The following is a 17428-nucleotide window of genomic DNA, read 5'->3' as shown; positions in this document are numbered from 1 at the left end:
GCCCGAGCGTGTGCCCGGGTCGCCCAAGCAGAAACCAGCCCCCATCAGCACCCCAGGGGAAGGCGCCGTCGTCGCTCCCTTTGCACGGAGGAGGACACTGCGGCCTGGAGAGGCTCAGCGCCTTGCCGGCTTACACGGCTGGCAGGCCGCAGAGCCGGAAGGGGACCCGGAAGCCCGACGAAGAGTCTGTGATCCGCACTCTGACGGCGCTTCGCCGCGGGACCGGGCCGCCAGGGGGCGCCGCGATCCAGCCCTCAGCTGCGCCTGCGCAGGCGCCGCGCGCGAGCCCGAGAGCGAACCCACCGAGCGCGCGCCCGCCCCGTGGAGTGCGCCTGCGCGGAGCCCGTGGCCGCGCCAGCTCCCGCCGGGGGCTCGTCGCTGGGCGGCCGGGCCATGGGGGAGGCTGAGGTGGGCGGCGGCGGCGCGGCGGGCGACAAGGGGCCGGGGGAGGCGGCCACCAGCCCTGCCGAGGAGACGGTGGTGTGGAGCCCCGAGGTGGAGGTGTGCCTGTTCCACGCCATGCTGGGCCACAAGCCCGTCGGTGAGCGGAGCGCCGCGCCGAGGCCGCGCACCCGCGTGGGGGCGGGGCGGCGGGCAACGGCCGGGGGCGCGCGCGGGGCGGACGGGGCGGGGCCTCCTGTGCCTGCACCCCCGCCGACCCTGCCCCCACCTGCGCACCCCACCCCTGCCCTCCCCTGCACGCCGCCCCCTCCCGCAGCCCCCGCTCCTGCCCCCGCTGCCCCTTCTGTACCCTAACCCCGCCCGACTCTGCCCGCTCCTGCGCCCAGCCACCCCGGCCCCTCTTTGCTCCTTCCCCGCTGACCCCTGCCCTTTTCTCTCCCCCTTCCCCCCACCCCTGCTCCCCTAACCCCCACCCCCTCCAACCACTGCCCCTCTCGCCCCCTTGCCCCCCACCTCTCTTCCCCACCCTACCTGCTGGCCCGCCCCTCCCCACAAGCTGACCCCTTCCTTCTGCAGGTGTGAACCGGCACTTCCACATGATCTGTATCCGAGACAAATTCAGCCAGAACATCGGGCGGCAGGTCCCCTCCAAGGTCATCTGGGACCACCTGAGCACCATGTATGACATGCAGGCACTGGTGAGCAGGCCCCCACCCTCCCCAGCCCTCCCAGGGCCAAAGCCCCTCCCTCCCCCAGGCAGAGCTGGGGGCAGGCAGCCCCTCCATGCCTTCTCCCTGGGTCCTTGCCAGGCCCTGGCCTCAGGGACCTTGATGTCTGGGATGTCCCACAGGGGACCAGTTGTTGAACAAGATGGCTCTGAGTAGTTTTACGAAAAACACAAGCCTAACGACGGTAGCTAGTTATTGCCTGGAACCTACCTTAGGTGGGGGGTTGGGGGGTGGTCAGTTAAGATCTCGCCAGGAGATAACTAGGGAGCTGAAGCTTGTGGGAGGGGCTCTTAGGCCGTTGTCAGCCTTGTGGAAAGTCTCCGAGTGCTCTAGGCAGGGAGGTGACCGGGTCTGAGTCCTATTAAGATGAATCTGGTGGTTTCTGTGAAAACCAGGCAGGCAGGGGCCCAGGCCTCATGGAACCCCCAGCTGGCCGTGTCTGAGGGGGAAAAGGTTAGCTAGGTCACCAGGACGGCAGAAAAGACAGGTGGGCATTCCCGGCAGAGGAATGGCAGGCATCAAGGCCCTGTGGCAGCAGGCATTGGTGCGTCAGGGGACGCAGAGGAGGCCGGGGTGTCTGGAGAATGAGTGGGAGTGGGATGTCAGGTGACCAGCAGGGTGGGAGACCGTGCTGGGGTTAGGCAAGGCTCTGCCTCTCCTCGGGACTTGGGGCTGCCCCAGCCGCCCAGCTGAGACCTGCTGCGCATCTGTGAGGTGGAGAGCGAAGCCAGGGCCTTCTTGTGTCCATAAACCGCGCTGCTGCTCGCTCCCTGTTGGTCTTGGGCAAGCCGTTTGCGCCTCGTCAATCTCCCATAGAAAGGGGAACTGACAGCTGGGCCCTGGATCTGAACCCCTGGCCCACAGTCAGTACCCTGGGAACTCGAGGACAAGCCGCTAAACTAAAGCAGGCCCTGCAGAGGGGCCGTGCCCGCCAGCTGGGGCCCCGCTCCCCGAGAATTCCTGTGTTCAGAGGCTTGACAGGGCTCCCATGCTTGTCATGTTGGGGGTCACCTGACCCCCAGGAACTTCCTGCACCCCGACTCCAGGCTGGCGGTCAGGAGCTAGACACAGATGAGTGTGGCAGGGCCCCTGTCCTGGGGGGCCCTGGTGCGGTAGGAGACAGTTGGCTCTCAGGCGCGGGCACTGGCTCCAAGGTCCTGTGGCTGTGACGCCCAGCACAGGGCCCACGTGACACTGTGGGGGGCCACCCAGGGGTCTCAGCCCAGGACAGGTGGCCCCTCTCCCCTCGCTTCCTTAGACCCCAGCACCGCCATGGAGCTGATGCCTCGGTCACCTGGGGCCTTGTAAATATGAGTCTGTGGACCGCACCCCACAAGGTGACCGTGAGCCCAGGCGCCCTCGGGGTTTGCGAAGCTCCCGGATGTTGGTTGGCACATTTACATGCTGACCACCTGGCTTGTCAGCACAGCTCCCAGGTTGGGGACTGGAGGCCCTGTCTCCTGAACCCCCTCCCGCCCTAGAGACCCTTCCCACCAGCTCACCTTTCTCCTCGTCCGGCGGTCCGTGTTTCCGGGGTCTCTGTCCCTCTGGCATGGGTGTGACTTCCCTCCGTTTTGCTTTGCTTACCTGGTTTCTACGGGGGTGGCTCTCCCTGCCTCCCTGGCTCCTTCCCCCCCGGAGACGGGACCCAGGCACCACGGCCTTTCCTCACGGCTGTCGCGGGCCCTGAAGGCGCCCTCCTGGAGGGGGAGCCCATGCAGCCGGGCCAGGCCGGCACGACAGCGCTGCCTGATTCTGCCCCCAGAGGCGTGCCAAGGCGTGCCAGCCAGCGGAGCTGCCCCGGCATCATCTCAGGTGACACTAAACCCTTATTCTTCCCATCGTGATGCCTGCCTGTGGCTCGCACTGTAGTTTTGCCTCGTCTGGGTCTCTGTGACAAGCCAGCCCCTCGTAGACTGCACAAGAGAAAGAAGAAAGGTCTCAGCCCTGCGCCTGCCCACTGCAGCCCCCAAGACAGTCACGTGTGTTCATTGGTCGCCCCTGAGTTGTCTCTTACATATCTTTAGTCACATTTTCTTTTGAACGTGACTTTTAAAATCACATTTTCTTCTTTGTTTCTTAAAAAAACCCAAAATGCCCTGTTTGCCATCAGCACGAGTCTGAGATTCTCCCATTCCCAAATCCAGAGAGGAACTTCGTCCTTCCAGACGAAATCATTCAAGAAGTCCGAGAAGGTGAGACTCGGGCGAGAGCAGATTTGGGAACTAGGAAAGGCCGAGGGCGGTGGTGTCAGGGTGAAGGTCACGAGCCTCGGGGAGTGAGCGTCACTGGCGGGTGATGCTGGGCCCTCTTGGAGGGGGAGGTCTGGGGGCCCCCGGGACGGGGGGAGGACTTCCTGAAGGACATACGCGCCTCCCGAGTCAGGAGGAGCCCCTGGCCTGAGCCGCTGCAGGTCGGGTGGGGCTGCGGCGCCCACCGCCCCAGGCTCTAGGTCACCGTAGGCCGTCTCCCCCCAGGAAAAGTGGTCATTGAGGAGGAAACGAACGAGGAAATGAAGGAAGACGTGGACCCCCACAATGTGGCCGATGATGGTAAGTATGGAGCTCGCCCGCCCCTCCTGGGGCCCTAGGGGCACAGCACCCCAGCTTGGCAAGGCCTCCCCGTCGCGGGCAGCCAGGGCCTGGCACCTGGCTCAGCAGCTGAGAAGGCCGCTTCCGTCTGCTCAGGCAGAGCCTCCCACACTGGGAGGTCACGCACGGGGCCGGCACGGGGCGGGGAGGGGGGCACGGGGCAGCCTGGCCCCAGGCCCGGTCAGTGGTCACGGGGTGCAGGAGGGTGTCCGACTGAAGTAGAACGGGTGGCGGCCGTCTCAGTGCAGGGCGAACCCCGAGGAGCAAAGACGGGCACGGCTGGGCCTCGCTCCCCCAAGGGGCAGGCCACATGGGCACCCCCAGTTCGGGAGGAGCCTTTTGGGGGTCAGTGTCATGTATGTAGGTGTAGATTTCTTAAACTGAACAGGAAGATGAAATAAAATTTTGGATATTCTGTTTTCAGCCAAATGATTTTGTCTCCCAGTTTTTTCATCTTCAGGAAGCTTGGGGAAAGCAACAGAAAAGTCCAGCAAAGACAAAGACAAGAGCAACTCAGACTTGGGGTCCAAAGAGGGGCCGGACAAGCGGAAGCGCAGCCGGGTCACCGACAAAGTCCTGACCGCCAACAGCAACCCCTCCAGCCCCAGCGCGGCCAAGCGGCGCCGGACGTAGACGCTCACAGCAGGCGGGCACCGTGGTCACCAGGCGGTCGGCGGGTCAAATGCCACCGGGCCTGCTGCCTGCCCTCAGGTGCCAGAGGCTCCCGCGGTGCCACTCAGAGCGCCTGGGCTCAGATGGCCCTTGACGACCGGAACGGCACCCGTTCAGATGCTGAGACCCGAGAGGTGTGAGCCCCGGCCACGTCCGCTCCGGACAGTCGTGGCTTCGTGACGACGGCCGAGCTGCGCCGGTGGCTAAGCGTTGGCACGGGCCTGCGGACCAGGCTGCGTGGGCAGAGAGCGGGGCACAGCCAGCAATAACACACCGACCCGCCTCTCTGCTCTGAAGAGCCCCGGTCTTCCCGTTTGTCCATCTGTCCTTCTGTCTACCGCTCTCACCTGACTGCGGCCTCAGGAGAGCATCAGGCCGCGGGCGCCGGCCCCTCCACCACCCGAGAGACTGAGAACTGGGTATTTTGCCTCATTCACTTGTACTGTAACGATGTATATAATTTGGTTGGTATTTCACTATTTAATTTTTAAGAAGCCTATTTTACTAGTGTTTTATATGAAAAAAAATACTGCAGAAGTTAAACCTGTGTTGTATTTTTTCTGAGATGTTTTGTTTTAAGGTAACAGACCACTGAGATACTTTTTGCTCAGTTTTTATATGCCGATACAGAGAATTTGTAGCGGTTATTTTTGTATTCTCAAGTAACTCGCAAACAGACCAAATGAGCATGTGGAGGGAGGCAGGACGTGGGGCTGACCCGCCGCAGCCTGGGCCCCGGGCTGACCGAGGTACACTTGTGTTTGACTGAGGGACATTAAAACACAAAAAAGCAACCTGGAGTTGTGTGATTTTGATACCAAAGTAAGTTAACTTCTCCTACAATAGGAAGTTGTATCTTTTCAAGATTTATAACTGAAGCTAACTGTGATGTACTGGATCACTTGATACAATGAATATACAGCCTAGTAACAGCAGGTTCCAGAGTGGCTACTTTGTTGCATGTAAGCAACCCTTCAAATGCAGAATGTCAAGAGAGCAAACCAGCCGGAGCTGGTGCCTCCTTCCCAAGAACAAACGAACGTGACCGTGAGAATTCCGGCTGAGCTTGTGTTGAGAGGCGCAGCCGGGCCTCCCGAGTGACGGCGAAGGTGCTCGCCCTCATCTTGACAAACCACGAGGACATTGAATGCCACCCGTCCCCCACCATCAGGAGCAGGAGGTCAGAACTGGCTGAGCCCACGAGGCCAGGCCAGGAGCTCCATGGGCTGAGGTCACCTGGCGCGGGGTCGGAGGCCGGCACCCGCTTCCCTGGCAGGGCTGACGCTGTCCGGCAGTGTCTTGCGTCAGGTTGAGTGTCCTGGGTCGGGTCTGCCGACCCTGAGCAGCCCTGGCCTTCCAGCCCGACTGCCCTGTGCGGGAAGCTGGGGCAGAAGCTTGCACCCCACAGTCAGACCTGCTGCATGGGGGCCCGTGTGGGGTAAGTCTCCAGCAGAAGATCACACCCTCGGAGGTAACCTCCTGCCACGGGGAGGGGAATCTAGATGGAGCCCAGGTGAAGTTGGGTGTGACTGGCACTTGTAAAGCGGAAGCTGGGCAGCGTCTGAGAACAAGCCTTGTGTGGCAGCAGGCAGCCGTGGGAAGGCTGTGCTCTGAGCGCCGCACGCTGGCGCCACGGCCCTGTCTCCGCTGCGTGCTTGTCTGTTCTCTGGGGCAGAGGTGGGGAGCCTGCCCGCCCACGTGCTCTCAGAGCTGCCCAGCCCTGGAGGGCACCCCAGCACCCATCAGTGCCCCCATCAGAGGCTGGAAGTCACAGCCAGTGTCTCCGAGGCCAGCTGCAAGTCAGCTAAGAAGGCCAGGCCCGTGGCCGCAGCCTGCGGTGGGCCAGCCCCACCCGATGCCTGGCAGCTCTTCTGTCGCCTGCTCCTCGGGACACCTGCCCAGGCCATCGGTGGCAGACAATTTGCAGAAATGCCCAGAGCTCCATACCTTTGGCAGAGTCACCACTGTCCTTTTAGAAAGTCGTCCAGGCAAGACGGTACCCAGAGAGGTAACAGGTTGGTGAGTCTGCAAGGAATTGGCACCAGCACCAAAAGAGGTCTTTAGCTGTGCCCACGGCCAAGATTGGCAGGTTCTGTTCAGCTCTGGGTCGTCCCCAGCTGCACAGCTTGAGGACTGTCACGTCCCCTGAGGCCTGCTAGCTGACTTGCAGGGCTGGGCGAGGTCAGCATCCCCGGGGACTGGGCTGGGCCTCAGTCTGTGTTGAACAGCCCTGAGGATGATCCCCGGTCATTTCTGCCTCCAGGTGTTTGGATCTTTGCCTGGTGCCCCCTCGTAAGTGCAGGCAGCCCCTGTGCTTTCTTATAACCATTATAATGCAGCAAAGGGGACAAGAGGGCAGACCCACGAGGACACTGCACTATGGGACTCTCTACTGGAGAGAGACTTTCCCGCTGGCCTTGAAGAAGAAAACTGCCCAGTTGTGAACCTTTGGAGGGGACACAGGGATCTCTGCCCTACTGCCCAGGAAGATGGCTTCTACCAACCATCTGAGGGGGCTTGAAAGCAGTTCAGTCCCCGAAGGAAATCTGGTGAGACTGCTGCCCCAGCCGACACTTGGAGGGCATCCTGGGGGGACACCTGGGGGACAACTTCCAGGGGGTGTCCTCCTGGGGGCATCCTTGCGGGGGGACATCCTCCACACATTCGTACGGGGTGGGGGACATGCTGTGGACAACTGCCAGGGGGGCCACCCTTCGGGGGACATCCTGCCTCAGGTCATCCTGAGAGGGCACGATGGTGGAGAGAGGTATCCTCCAGGGGGAATGTTCTGGAGGGGAAGGGACATTCTGGGGGGTGCTCTGGGGGACAGGGACCCTCTGGAAACATCCTCAGAGGAGAGGGCATCCTGGGCTACATTCTTCTGAGGAGGGCATGGGGGCGGGGCTTCTTCCAGGGGATGGTTCTGGACTTCTAGGAGGTAAGCATCCTCCAAGGAAAAGATCTCCAGGGTGGGGATCTCAGGGTGGAGGGGAACATTCCCGGACAGTGGAAGAGAGACTTTTCAGGTTGGTGGGTTGGGGAGGCAAGCATCCTCCAGGGAAACATCTTTTTGGGGGACATTTTCCCAGGGGAAAGGGATATTCTGGGCGGATCCTGAGGGGGCGTCCTCGGGGAGCATCCTCCAGGGGGCCTCTCCAGGGAGAAACCACCAAGGTGGGCATGGGTGGCGGGCAACCTCACGGCGGAAGGGGGCGAGCGTCCTCCGGAGGGGCTTTCTCGGGGTGATGGGCCTCCTCCAGAGGGACATCCTTCAGGGGGCCTCCTGGGGATGGGCCTCCTCCGGGCGGGGCGGACGGAGTCGGCAGCCCCGGGCCCGCCCCCCGGCACGCCCCCGGCACGCCCCCGGCACGCCCCCGGCACGCCCCCGGCACGCCCCCGCGCTTCCTCCCTCTATCACTTTCGCTTCCGCCGGAGCGGGTCCCGCCGCCGCCGGAGTATGGAGGACCCGGACTGCGACTCAACCTGGGAGGAGGACGAGGAGGAGGACGGCGAGGGCCCGAGGGCCGGGGCCGACGAGGATGGCGAGGCCGGCGCTCCGGGGGACGTGGAGGCCGAGGCGGACCCGCGGCCCAGCGCGTTCCAGGTGCCGCCCCCGCGCGCTGGGTACCCGGCGCCCCTGGGGAGGCCGCGTTGGAAGAGGGGGCAAGGCCCGGCTCCTGGAAAATCGTTCCCCCCCGACCCCGGGGCCGGGTGTGGAGGCCCCTCCCGGAGACCCGGCTTGGGGCCCGGCTCCCCATCTCCAGCGGCTGCCCTCTTCCCTGCCCTGTCCTCCTCCCCCATCGTGATCCCCAGGACACCCTGAGATCCGCCCGACCCCCTCCCCCGCACCCCCCGCCCCCGCACCAGGGCACCTTGCAGGGAATCCAGGGCCACCCTCAGACCCGTGTCCCCAGGACCAGATCTGCGTAAGGACACCTCCTCAAGGGGGTGGCCCCGCACATCCTGGACTCCTCTCTGTCCTGCCCCAGCCTCAGGCCCTGGCTCTGTCCTCTGAAGAGGCCCCAGCCCTCAGTGCTGGCCCCCTCCACTGCTCCTCTCGGCCTCCTGGAGCTCCCTCCTCCACCCTGGCGCCGCTCGGGGGGCACCTCACCCTGCCCCGCTGTCCAGGACTCCAGCTTCCCTCAGGCCCCGGAGCCCCCAGCCTGCCCCACCCCCACTGATCCTCAGCGTAGCACCCACCCACTCTGGCTGGGGCTGACCTCACGTCGTCTTGGAGGTGGCCTTGGAGGCTACATGTGTGTGGCGTGCCTGCGCCAGGGTGGCCGGCTGTGCCCACCGGTTACTCGTTGTCACCACTGGTTACTTGTCATAACCATGGTTACTCATCATTACCAGCGGTTACTTGCTAGCGCTCGCCAGGTGTCACATTCCCGGAGTGGGTGCAGCTGGGGTTCCGGGTAAGAGGGAAGGCCCCAAGTGGTAGCTGACACCATGTGTCCCCCTCACTTTGGGATGAGGGCGTCCTGGCACCATGTCTAGGGACTCTTGAATTCCAGCCTGTGTGGTGTCAGGGATGGATTCTCCCTGTAGCAGATGAGAGCTCTGGTTTTTCAGGTTTCTCTCTGTGTCTTGGAGTGGTCAGTCAGCGAGAGGGACCCCAAGGGGCTCCTGGGCCTGGCTGGAAGGCCGGCGGCCTCGGCACTTCTCTAGTGTTTCAGGGAGGTAGGCTGGGTAGTGGTCAGGGTCACAGGAGTCACAGGGCAGGAATCTGGCTCTTTCCGCAGGCAGATGCCCACTGGGCATGGTGCAGCTTAGGTGAGAGGACACTGTCACCACCATAGTTCCATGGGCCACGCTCCTAAAGCAGTGCTCTGGCACCTTGACCTCCCTGTGAGATGCCCACAATCCTCTGACCTCTTTCCTGTCTCCTTCCTGCTATGGCTTCTGTCCCTCTACAAAGTCCCTATCCCCTCTCCCGCAGGGGCCCCCATGGTCCTCTCTGGCTGCCCCACACTGGGTCCCAGCATGGCTTTTTGGTGCTTCGTCCTGGGCTCTGTCATTTGTGCATCTGTGGGGCTGGCCCTGCTCTGAGCTGTGCACGTGACCAGCATCGGTCAGGACCCATTCTCTTGAGATGACCCAGGGAGGCAGACAAATGGAAACTGATGGAGGGGTGGGGCCAGCTTCTGCTGAGTTTCAGTTTCATCTGCTGTCCATTGGCCAAACTGGCATCTGGCTAAGAAGCCCACCAGGGGAAGCATCTGGGGCCCCTCCTGGCAAGGCCACTACCCTTAGGGACACAGACCCTTAGGTGACAACTTAGAGCACAGTGCAAGGAGGAAGTGCTGGGAAAGGCGGCGTTCCCAGGGCAAGGTCATGGGGTGTGATCCAAGCAGGGTAGCCAGCAAACATGGGAGGAGAAAGTGAAGCTAGAGTTAGGGGGGCTCCACCCCAAGAATGCACATTGGCCTGGGGTTCCTGAGGGCTGGAGCAAGCAGCAGGGGGCCAGCCTCACTCCAGCTACTCCGACCTCTGATTTTGCTGACAGCTAGCCCAGGTCCTTGCTGCCGTCACCAGGATGGGGGCTCCATGGGGTGGGTCCTGCTTGCTGGCTGCCTTGAGGAGTGGGGAGGGTCTCCTTGGGGGGGGGTCTCATCCAGTCTCCTCTCTTTCCAGCTCAAGGTGACAGGGTCCCGAAACTGGCGAGCGGTGCGGGACACACGCAGGTACCGGCACCACTACCCGGTAGGTAGCTGCCTGCAGCGCCCTTGCCCCCTGCAGCCCACCCAGGACCAGATCCTCCTCCCGGAGAAGGCCAGCTGGACAGTGTCCCATCAGCCCTTCTCAGACAATGTCCCACGTCCTGCCGGACACCCCAGCTGGGCCTGCTGTTCCTTCTCTTAATCATGGGGTGACAGCACGGCGCCCTAACTCCCATCTCAGTGCTGTTACCTTTAAAACACGTGACGGCGCCAGCTGGCAGCTCGTCCACAGGAGGCCCGGCACCGCTAGCCCATCTCACAGCCTCCTTTCCCTCAGCCCCGGCTCCCTGCACCCAAGAGTCTCAGGCAATCCCTGGGATGTCTTTGGGGTGCAGATGAAGGGGACCTCCCAGCCCTGGCCCACGTTGGTGAGGGGAAGGTCGTTGCTGGTGGTCAGAGGTGGCTGCTGTCCCCCAAGTGTGGAGGCTGGTCCTCACCTGTGGGGTGGGGGGCCCAGACTTGGCACTTGGGGTCTTCACCAGCCTTCAGGATGTCTGGAGGTTCACGGGCCAAGAGCAGACACCCCCTCCCTCCCACCCATCCCAGGAATGCTTTAGTGTGAGGGGCCCTTGGAGGCAGCCTGTTTTGGTGATGTCCTGACTGGCACCTTTGTCTGGCTCCTCAGGATTTGGTGGAAGGAGATGGCAATGGTGACATGCCCAACCTGAGTTTCTACAAAAACGAGATTCGGTTCCTGCCTAACGGTGTGTACCTGCTCGGCTGCTGGCAGCTCCAGCCTCGGGGGCTCCCTTCTCCCCTCTGCCTGTCTGGTCTGCTGGGACCTGGTCTGGACACGTGGCTTTCAGATAGCCCCACGGTGCCCCCTGGAAGCTGCTGAGGGGCTGCCAGGGCCCCAACTCTTGGCCTGGATCCACTGGCGAACATGCTCCGAAGGGCCAGGCAATGAACGTTGGTGGCTTTGCAGGCCGCACCGTCTCTGTCCGACTACCCGACTCTCCCTCTACAGTGGGAAAGCAGCATGTGTAGGCTAACAGGAAAGAACAGCTTTTACGTTTTTAAATGGTTGGGGAAGGTTTAAGATATAATAACGTTTTGTTACATGTGGAAATCTCACGAGACTCAGATTTCAGTGTCCGTAGTGAGGCTCCTTGGAACCCACCCACGCCCTCGCACGTACGTGTTGTCTGTGGTTGCTTTCCTGCCACGGCACAGGCCGGTGGCCGCACAGCCTCAAGTGTTCCCCTCCTGGCCCTTTGCAGAAACAGGGGCTGCCCTGCGGGAGACCAGGCTGCAGGGTGGGGCTTGGCTGCAGGTTCTGTTTGAGGGCAGAATTCTGGCCAGCAGCCTGTGCTTTGTGGGGTATGGCGAGGCCCCCCTTCTGCAAAGACAGGTGCAGGTTTGGGACCACTTGTCCTTCCCCGATGGGGCCTGCCCACTCAGGTCTGCCCTCCCTCAGCAATAAGGGTCCGCTTTCCAGGTGGCAGAGTGGCAGTCGGCCAAAGTGGGGTTAAAATCACACGAGCTGTGCACAGCCTGAAGCTGCCAGGCCCCGAGGTCCTCACGAAAGGGGCAGAGGGTGGTGGGGGGAGGGGCTCTCGGGAGCCCTGGCTGACTTGTCCCCGTGGGGCTCCCAGGCTGTTTCATTGAGGACATTCTTCAGAACTGGAAGGAAGAGTACGACCTCCTGGAGGACAATCACTCCTACATCCAGTGGTGAGTGGGCAGGGCGGGGCCGAGGTTGCGGGGCGGGGCTCCGGAGGAGCGGCTTGAGGCCCCGCCCAGGCTGGAGCCTGGCTCCGCCTCTCCCAGGCACAGCGCTTACTGAGCAGGTGCACTGCCCTCAGCGCCCAGTGCCCGGCACTGCAGGCGGGACCAGCTAAGGGGAGACCGGGTCCTGCAGTCTGGGTTCTTCTGGGTTCTCCAGCTGTAAACAGCCTCTGCCCCTGGGAGCTGACACCGGTCTTGGGGGACAGGAAAAGCAGCAAACCAGCTGGCTGGAGGCCCCACGAGCCTGTCCGCGGAGCCCCTCTGCCGCGGGGGCGGGTTCTAACGGTGCCTTGAGGCGCCCCCGGATGCTGCCCCACAAACGCAGTGTCCTTTAAGGACAGCTTGCAGGGAGCCAACCTGGGGCACAGGGTTTCCCGGGGAATAATTCCACAGCGTTAATGACGGGGGGAACAGAAGAATGTGAAAATGAAAAGGAATGGAGGGCTTCCCGGGGGGTGGCTGGCAGGTGCCCTTGCTGCCGAGTGGGCGGGCTGGGACTTCTGTAGGTGGGTCTGTCCTGGGCCCTCATCCTGGGCACCCTCCCTGGAGCTCTCCCACCCTTGCCCCTTGGCTTTACTGACTGGTGAGAACCCGTGGCACGTGTGTGGTCCAGCCAGCCCCCGGAGGCAAGCGGAGAGCCGCCCCAGGCTGCCCAGCCAACGCGTGCCAAGTGGCTGGTGGCCCGCGTCTGCCAACTGATGGGGCCCGTGCCATCTCTTCCTTCACAGGCTGTTTCCCCTGCGGGAGCCAGGAGTGAACTGTCACGCCAAGCCCCTCACGCTCCAAGAGGTCGAGGTGAGCTCTAAAGGCCAGGGGAGGGGCCTGGCTGGCCACAGGGGTTCGCGTGCCCCTTCAGGAGCTGCTGGGGGTACAGGAGCTAGAGGAGCCCCTCCCCCCCAGCCGTGTAATTATCTTCCCTCCCAAGTGGGCCTCGCCTCTGCCCCCAGTGCTCCTTGCAGGCTGCCAGAGAAATCCGCCTGTGAGGATTGCTCACATCCAGGGGTCCAGGGCAGGGGCCACGAGCAGAGTCAGAGTGACCGGGCTCTGCCTTGGGCAGCTCTGCTGGTTTGGGCTGGATTGGGGCTGCCCTGGATGGTCGGGAGGGGGCTCCAGGAACCAAGGAGCCCACGAGAGAGGCCAAGCAGGTGCACCAAGGAGACAGGGTGGGTGCTTGCTGCCCCGTGTCCAGCCCTGGAGTCCCTGAGGTCCCCTCTCAGGTCAGGGAGTTCCTCTTGGGGCCACGGCAGCACCTCAGGCCTCGGAGAGACCTTGCGGCAGCTCTGCGTGAAGAGAGCATCCCTGGACTTCTGCACCCTGGCACTTCACCCTAAGGGGCTGAGCCGAAGCCCCGGGATGAATCGGGGACCGAGGGAGGCGTGCGGCCCCACAACTGCATTGGCGCCACCCTGAGCTCCCTGCTGCTCTCCGGGGGCGTTTTCCAGGCGTTTAAAAGCTCCACAGAGGTCAGGAAGCGGTTGGTCCAGGCCTACGAGCTCATGCTGGGCTTCTTCGGAATCCAGCTCAAGGACCGAGACACGGGCCGGGTGTGCCGAGCGCAGAACTACCAGAAGCGCTTCCAGAACCTCAACTGGTGAGGACGCCCCTCAGCCCGGGCCCAGCAGCTCGGGGGTCCGCACGGCCGGTCTCAGGTGGGGAGGAGCACCTCTGGGGAGGAGGCCTGCAGGGCCGGTGCCGGAGGCTCTGGGCGTCCTCCTTGCTTGCAGAGCGCAGGTGGGCCCCGCCTGATAGGGGTGTGAGAGCTAAAGAAAGCCGCGTGAGTCCACAGGCTTCTTGGCTGTGCCCTCCTGCCCACGTGGGCATGGGTCAGGTTGTCAGGGGGGCTCCAGCACCTTCACAGCGTCCCTGAGCCTTGCACCTGCTGGGAGTGGCAGGCACGCCCCCCTCTCCCGCCTTGGGAAACTCAGGGCTTGGGGGAGGCACAGAGCGCGACTCTGCTGATGGTGCAACCACCCTTGCCCGTGGGTAACTGAAGCCCCCGCCTCTGCAGGGTCCCCACCTGGTCCTCTTCCAGCTGAGGTGGGGGTGGGTGTTCCATGGGACCAAGGGGACAGTCACCCTTCTAGAGGATGCATCCCAATCCCTCATCTACATGATCCAGGTTCACAGGCCGTCTTCTCAGGGACCGGGGCCCTGCAGGGGGAGCAGGTGGGGACGGGGACGGGCCTGTGGGCCGCAGTGTCTCTGCTGGTGGACATCAGGCCCTTGGGGTGGGGGTGGGGGGAAGGGTGGGCTTTGGCTGAGCGCTGCCCACCCCCGCGTAGCCCTGCCAGCGCCCCCTGTCCCCTCCAGGCACAGCCACAACAACCTCCGCATCACCCGCATCCTCAAGTCTCTGGGGGAGCTGGGCCTGGAGCACTACCAGGCGCCTCTGGCCCGCTTCTTCCTGGAGGAGACGCTGGTGCGCCGGCAGCTGCCGGGCGTCCGGCACAGCGCTCTGGATTACTTTGTGTTCACCGTGCGGTGCCGGCACCAGCGCCGTGAGCTGCTGTACTTCGCCTGGGAGCACTTCCGGCCCCGCTACAGGTTCGTCTGGGGGCCCCACGACAAGCTGCAGAAGTTCAGGCCGTGCTCTCCTCCCTGCTCGCCCCGGCCGGCCCGCCCAAGGCAGGCCGACGGGGAGGAGAGCCCTGGGGACCCCCTCCTTGAGGCCGGAGCCCAGGGGCAGACCTGCGGGCCAGGGAGGCATGAGGAGGGGGACCCGGTGGCCCAGGGTCCCCAGCCTCCCGGCACAGAGCCCCAGGACGCTGGAGCCTTGGAGAAGGACCAGGGAGATGAGGCGGGCGAGGAGCAGGGGCCAGAGTCTCCAAACCCCAAGGAGAGCAAGAAGAGGAAGTTGGAGGCGAATCTGCGGGAGCGGGCCCCAGGGGAGCCGGGCCCGAGCGCCTCGGAGGTGGAGAAGATCGCCCTGAACTTGGAGGGCTGTGCCCTCAGCCAGGGCAGCCTCGGGGCGGAGACCCAGGAAGTGGGCAGCCAAGCCCCGGAGGAGGCCGAGCAGCCCTGCCCCCAGCCCCTGGAGGCCAAGGTGGCTGATGAGGTGAGGAAGCGAAGGAAGACGGACCAGGGTGCCAGGGATGGCACTGGGGTGGCAGCAGGTGATGGCACCCTGACGCTGGCCACCACCCAGCCCCCTGCCCCTTCAGGGTGCCCAGTGGCTGAAGAGGGTGAAAATGGGGTCAAAGAAGAAGCAGATGGCCAGGCAGGGCCGGAGCGGGGTGCCCCCGGGAGCCCAGCCACTGCAGGACCCGAGGTGGATGAGAGGGCTGAGAGGGCAGAGCCCACGGAGGCAGGGCCCTCTGTCCAGCCCGGAAAGCCTTAGGGAAGGGTACGCCCGGGGCCCGGCCCTGCCCTGCCTCAGGCCTGGGAGCCACGTCGCCACTGTTCTCAGCGCCCAGCTCTGCGGGCCTCTCCCTGCTGGTCACTGCAGCCACTACTGCAACTGCTGGCAGGGCAGGTCCCGCCCTTGGGGAGGCCAGGTTTCAGCACCCTTCTTTCCTCGACCTCACTTCCCGCCTCTTTCGTCCTCTGTGCCGCTGCCCGCCCCCCACCTCTGTAACTTGGCTCCTCATGGCCTGGGGGGTGGGAGGGGGTACCATTTTCTTAGTCTGGCGCAGAGGCCTTTTCCGAATAAACTCATTTGACTTTGAGTGTTTGGGCGTCGAAGGTGGCCCTGTGGGTGGCCGGGGCAGGGGAGGGGCTGGTCTCATGAGTGATGCTGGCTGGACACCCTCTGGGTGCACGTGGCCCGGCTGTGGCACCACTTTGCCCGTGGGAGTGCCTGGGGTGCAGCAGTGGTGCAGGCCTCCTGGGCACCCTGACCCCACAGCTTCCCAGAGCCTCTGGGGCTGGACAGCTGGTCCCTCGGCTGCCTTTTGTCACCGGTTCAGGAACGTGGGAGCAGTGTTCAGTGCGCCCTGATTTGGGGTTCCGTGATGTGCCTCGGGGAGCAGGCTCAGTGGTGCGCTCTGTGGCTCTGTCCCCTCTGTCCCCTCCCTGGCAGCCGCAGCCGCCCCTCACCCCATCGGTCCTCCACACAGGGACCCCCTGGGCCCTCCGACCCGGCGTGGGAACGGAGTGCCTCCCTCCCTCGGCAGCCCCCACCCCGCAGGACATGCTACCCCTGAACCTGGCTTTCCCCCCCGTGCCAGGACCGCTGCCTTCCTTTCCACATCAACACCAAAGATGAGGAGACTCGGAAGTGATGGAGGTCACACCTGGGGGGAGGGGGAGGGAGTTAGGGGCTGGGACCTGGGTCCCGTTTTCATGCTCCCCACAGCTCCTGTGGGGAGGGGGATGGACAAACTGGCAGCCACTCGCTGGGGTAGGTGTGGGGCATAGTGTCATCAGGTCCTCGTCCAGGCCATTATGGGGCTCAGGTTCAGATGGAGAAGCTTGGAGTGTGAAGTGAGAAGTGGACCCCACTGGAGCAACCCTTGGGGGGCGGATGTCTGTGCCCAGCAGTGGGGCCTGGGGACGGGAGGGCAGGCAGCTCGGGCCCACCTGACCCGCAAGCTTCGGGGAGAGTGATGGCCCGAAACAGGTGGGCAGTGACACCGGACTCTGACAGGTGGATGTGAGGCCAGCCTTGTGGCCTTCCCCAGGCCACTGTGGCTATCTGGGCTTCGAGGCAGGGGCTGCTCTCCAGGGGGAGGGTATCTCCTGGCAGCAGGTGGGAGGGTCTGCACAGAGCTGGGAGTGGGTTTGTAAGGCAGGGGGAGTGGGATTCCAGGCACTAGGTCTCCCTTGACTTCGCAGCCAGGCTTCCCCTGAGTCTGGTCCAGCGGGAGCCCTCTGACGCTGTCAGGCAGGCGAGCGCAGGAAGGAGAGGGCGCCGGGCAGGAGGTGCCTTGGAGGTAGGGGTGGGGTGAAGCTGCTTGCCTGGCACCCAGCCCCACCCTGCATCTCTGAGGATGTCCTAAGATGACTCTGAGTTGGCTGAAAGGCTGGAACTTTGGAGATTCTCTTGGCCCTTCCTGATAGAATTCACCCTCCCTTTGGAGGGTGCGGCCAAGCCTGATGAGCAGCCCACAGCTGAACCCGACAGGGAAGGGAGGGTTTTAACTGTTTCGGGTTGCCTCGCTGCAGGCTCCCTCCTGGGCTAATTCCCGTCACCTCAAAAGCCCTGAGTTCTCACCTGCAGAAATGAAGCTCATCCTAAAGTAGCATTTCCCAGGGAATTCTAAAGACTCAGACACCTGAGGCGGGGCTGGGATTCTGAGCATTCAGTGAGCTCTGTAGGTGACCTGGATGTTTGAGTGTCCCCTGGGGGGGGGGTCATTGTGTCCTCCTGGCCCCAGGTGCTGCCCTGTACCCTGCTGTCCCCATGTGCTCCCGGGGTGAAGCAGAGCGTGCCAAACTGGCAACCCCTGAGCTGCCAAGGCTTGTGAGAAACGGGAACAGCCAACACCAGCCTCAGGGCTCCTGTTCATCACGCTTTTGCTCGGGCCTCAGATCACGGTGGGCCTTCCTTCCTCTCTGCAGGGCCCCCACTTGGCTCTTGGTGGGGGTGTGCCGGGTGAGAGTCCGGCCTTTGCCTGTGCTGGTTCACATGGATGGACCACTCAGT

The 17428-nt window shown here is 63.6% G+C and overlaps 2 protein-coding genes across 4 annotated transcripts; both read left to right on the top strand.

Moving 5' to 3' along the window:
- The first annotated feature begins 332 nt into the window (after positions 1-332).
- On the top strand, positions 333-5355 carry LOC118882093 (MRG domain binding protein). Its single transcript, XM_036827645.1, has 5 exons — positions 333-541; positions 979-1100; positions 3244-3325; positions 3608-3682; positions 4167-5355. The coding sequence occupies exons 1-5, from the start codon at positions 394-396 to the stop codon at positions 4352-4354; spliced, it is 615 nt and encodes a 204-aa protein (XP_036683540.1). The 5' UTR covers positions 333-393; the 3' UTR covers positions 4355-5355.
- Positions 5356-7814: 2459 nt separating this feature from the next.
- OGFR (opioid growth factor receptor) lies at positions 7815-15509 on the top strand. 3 transcript variants are annotated; one of them, XM_036827508.1, is made up of 8 exons: positions 7815-7997; positions 10031-10099; positions 10742-10820; positions 11712-11790; positions 12573-12639; positions 13365-13435; positions 14155-14899; positions 15006-15509. In XM_036827508.1, the coding sequence occupies exons 1-8, from the start codon at positions 7851-7853 to the stop codon at positions 15501-15503; spliced, it is 1755 nt and encodes a 584-aa protein (XP_036683403.1). In that variant the 5' UTR covers positions 7815-7850; the 3' UTR covers positions 15504-15509. The 3 variants fall into 3 exon arrangements, with proteins under 3 accessions (XP_036683403.1, XP_036683402.1, XP_036683404.1); XM_036827507.1 differs by having other exon boundaries at positions 13287-13435; XM_036827509.1 differs by having other exon boundaries at positions 13287-13435; positions 14155-15509.
- The last annotated feature ends 1919 nt before the right edge of the window (positions 15510-17428 follow it).

The sequence above is a fragment of the Balaenoptera musculus genome, chromosome 15 (genome assembly GCF_009873245.2).
Source record: "Balaenoptera musculus isolate JJ_BM4_2016_0621 chromosome 15, mBalMus1.pri.v3, whole genome shotgun sequence".
NCBI classification, from domain to species: domain Eukaryota; kingdom Metazoa; phylum Chordata; class Mammalia; order Artiodactyla; family Balaenopteridae; genus Balaenoptera; species Balaenoptera musculus.
The sequence above is the reverse complement of the archived record's forward strand: the minus strand, read 5'-3'. Positions and strand labels throughout refer to the sequence as shown.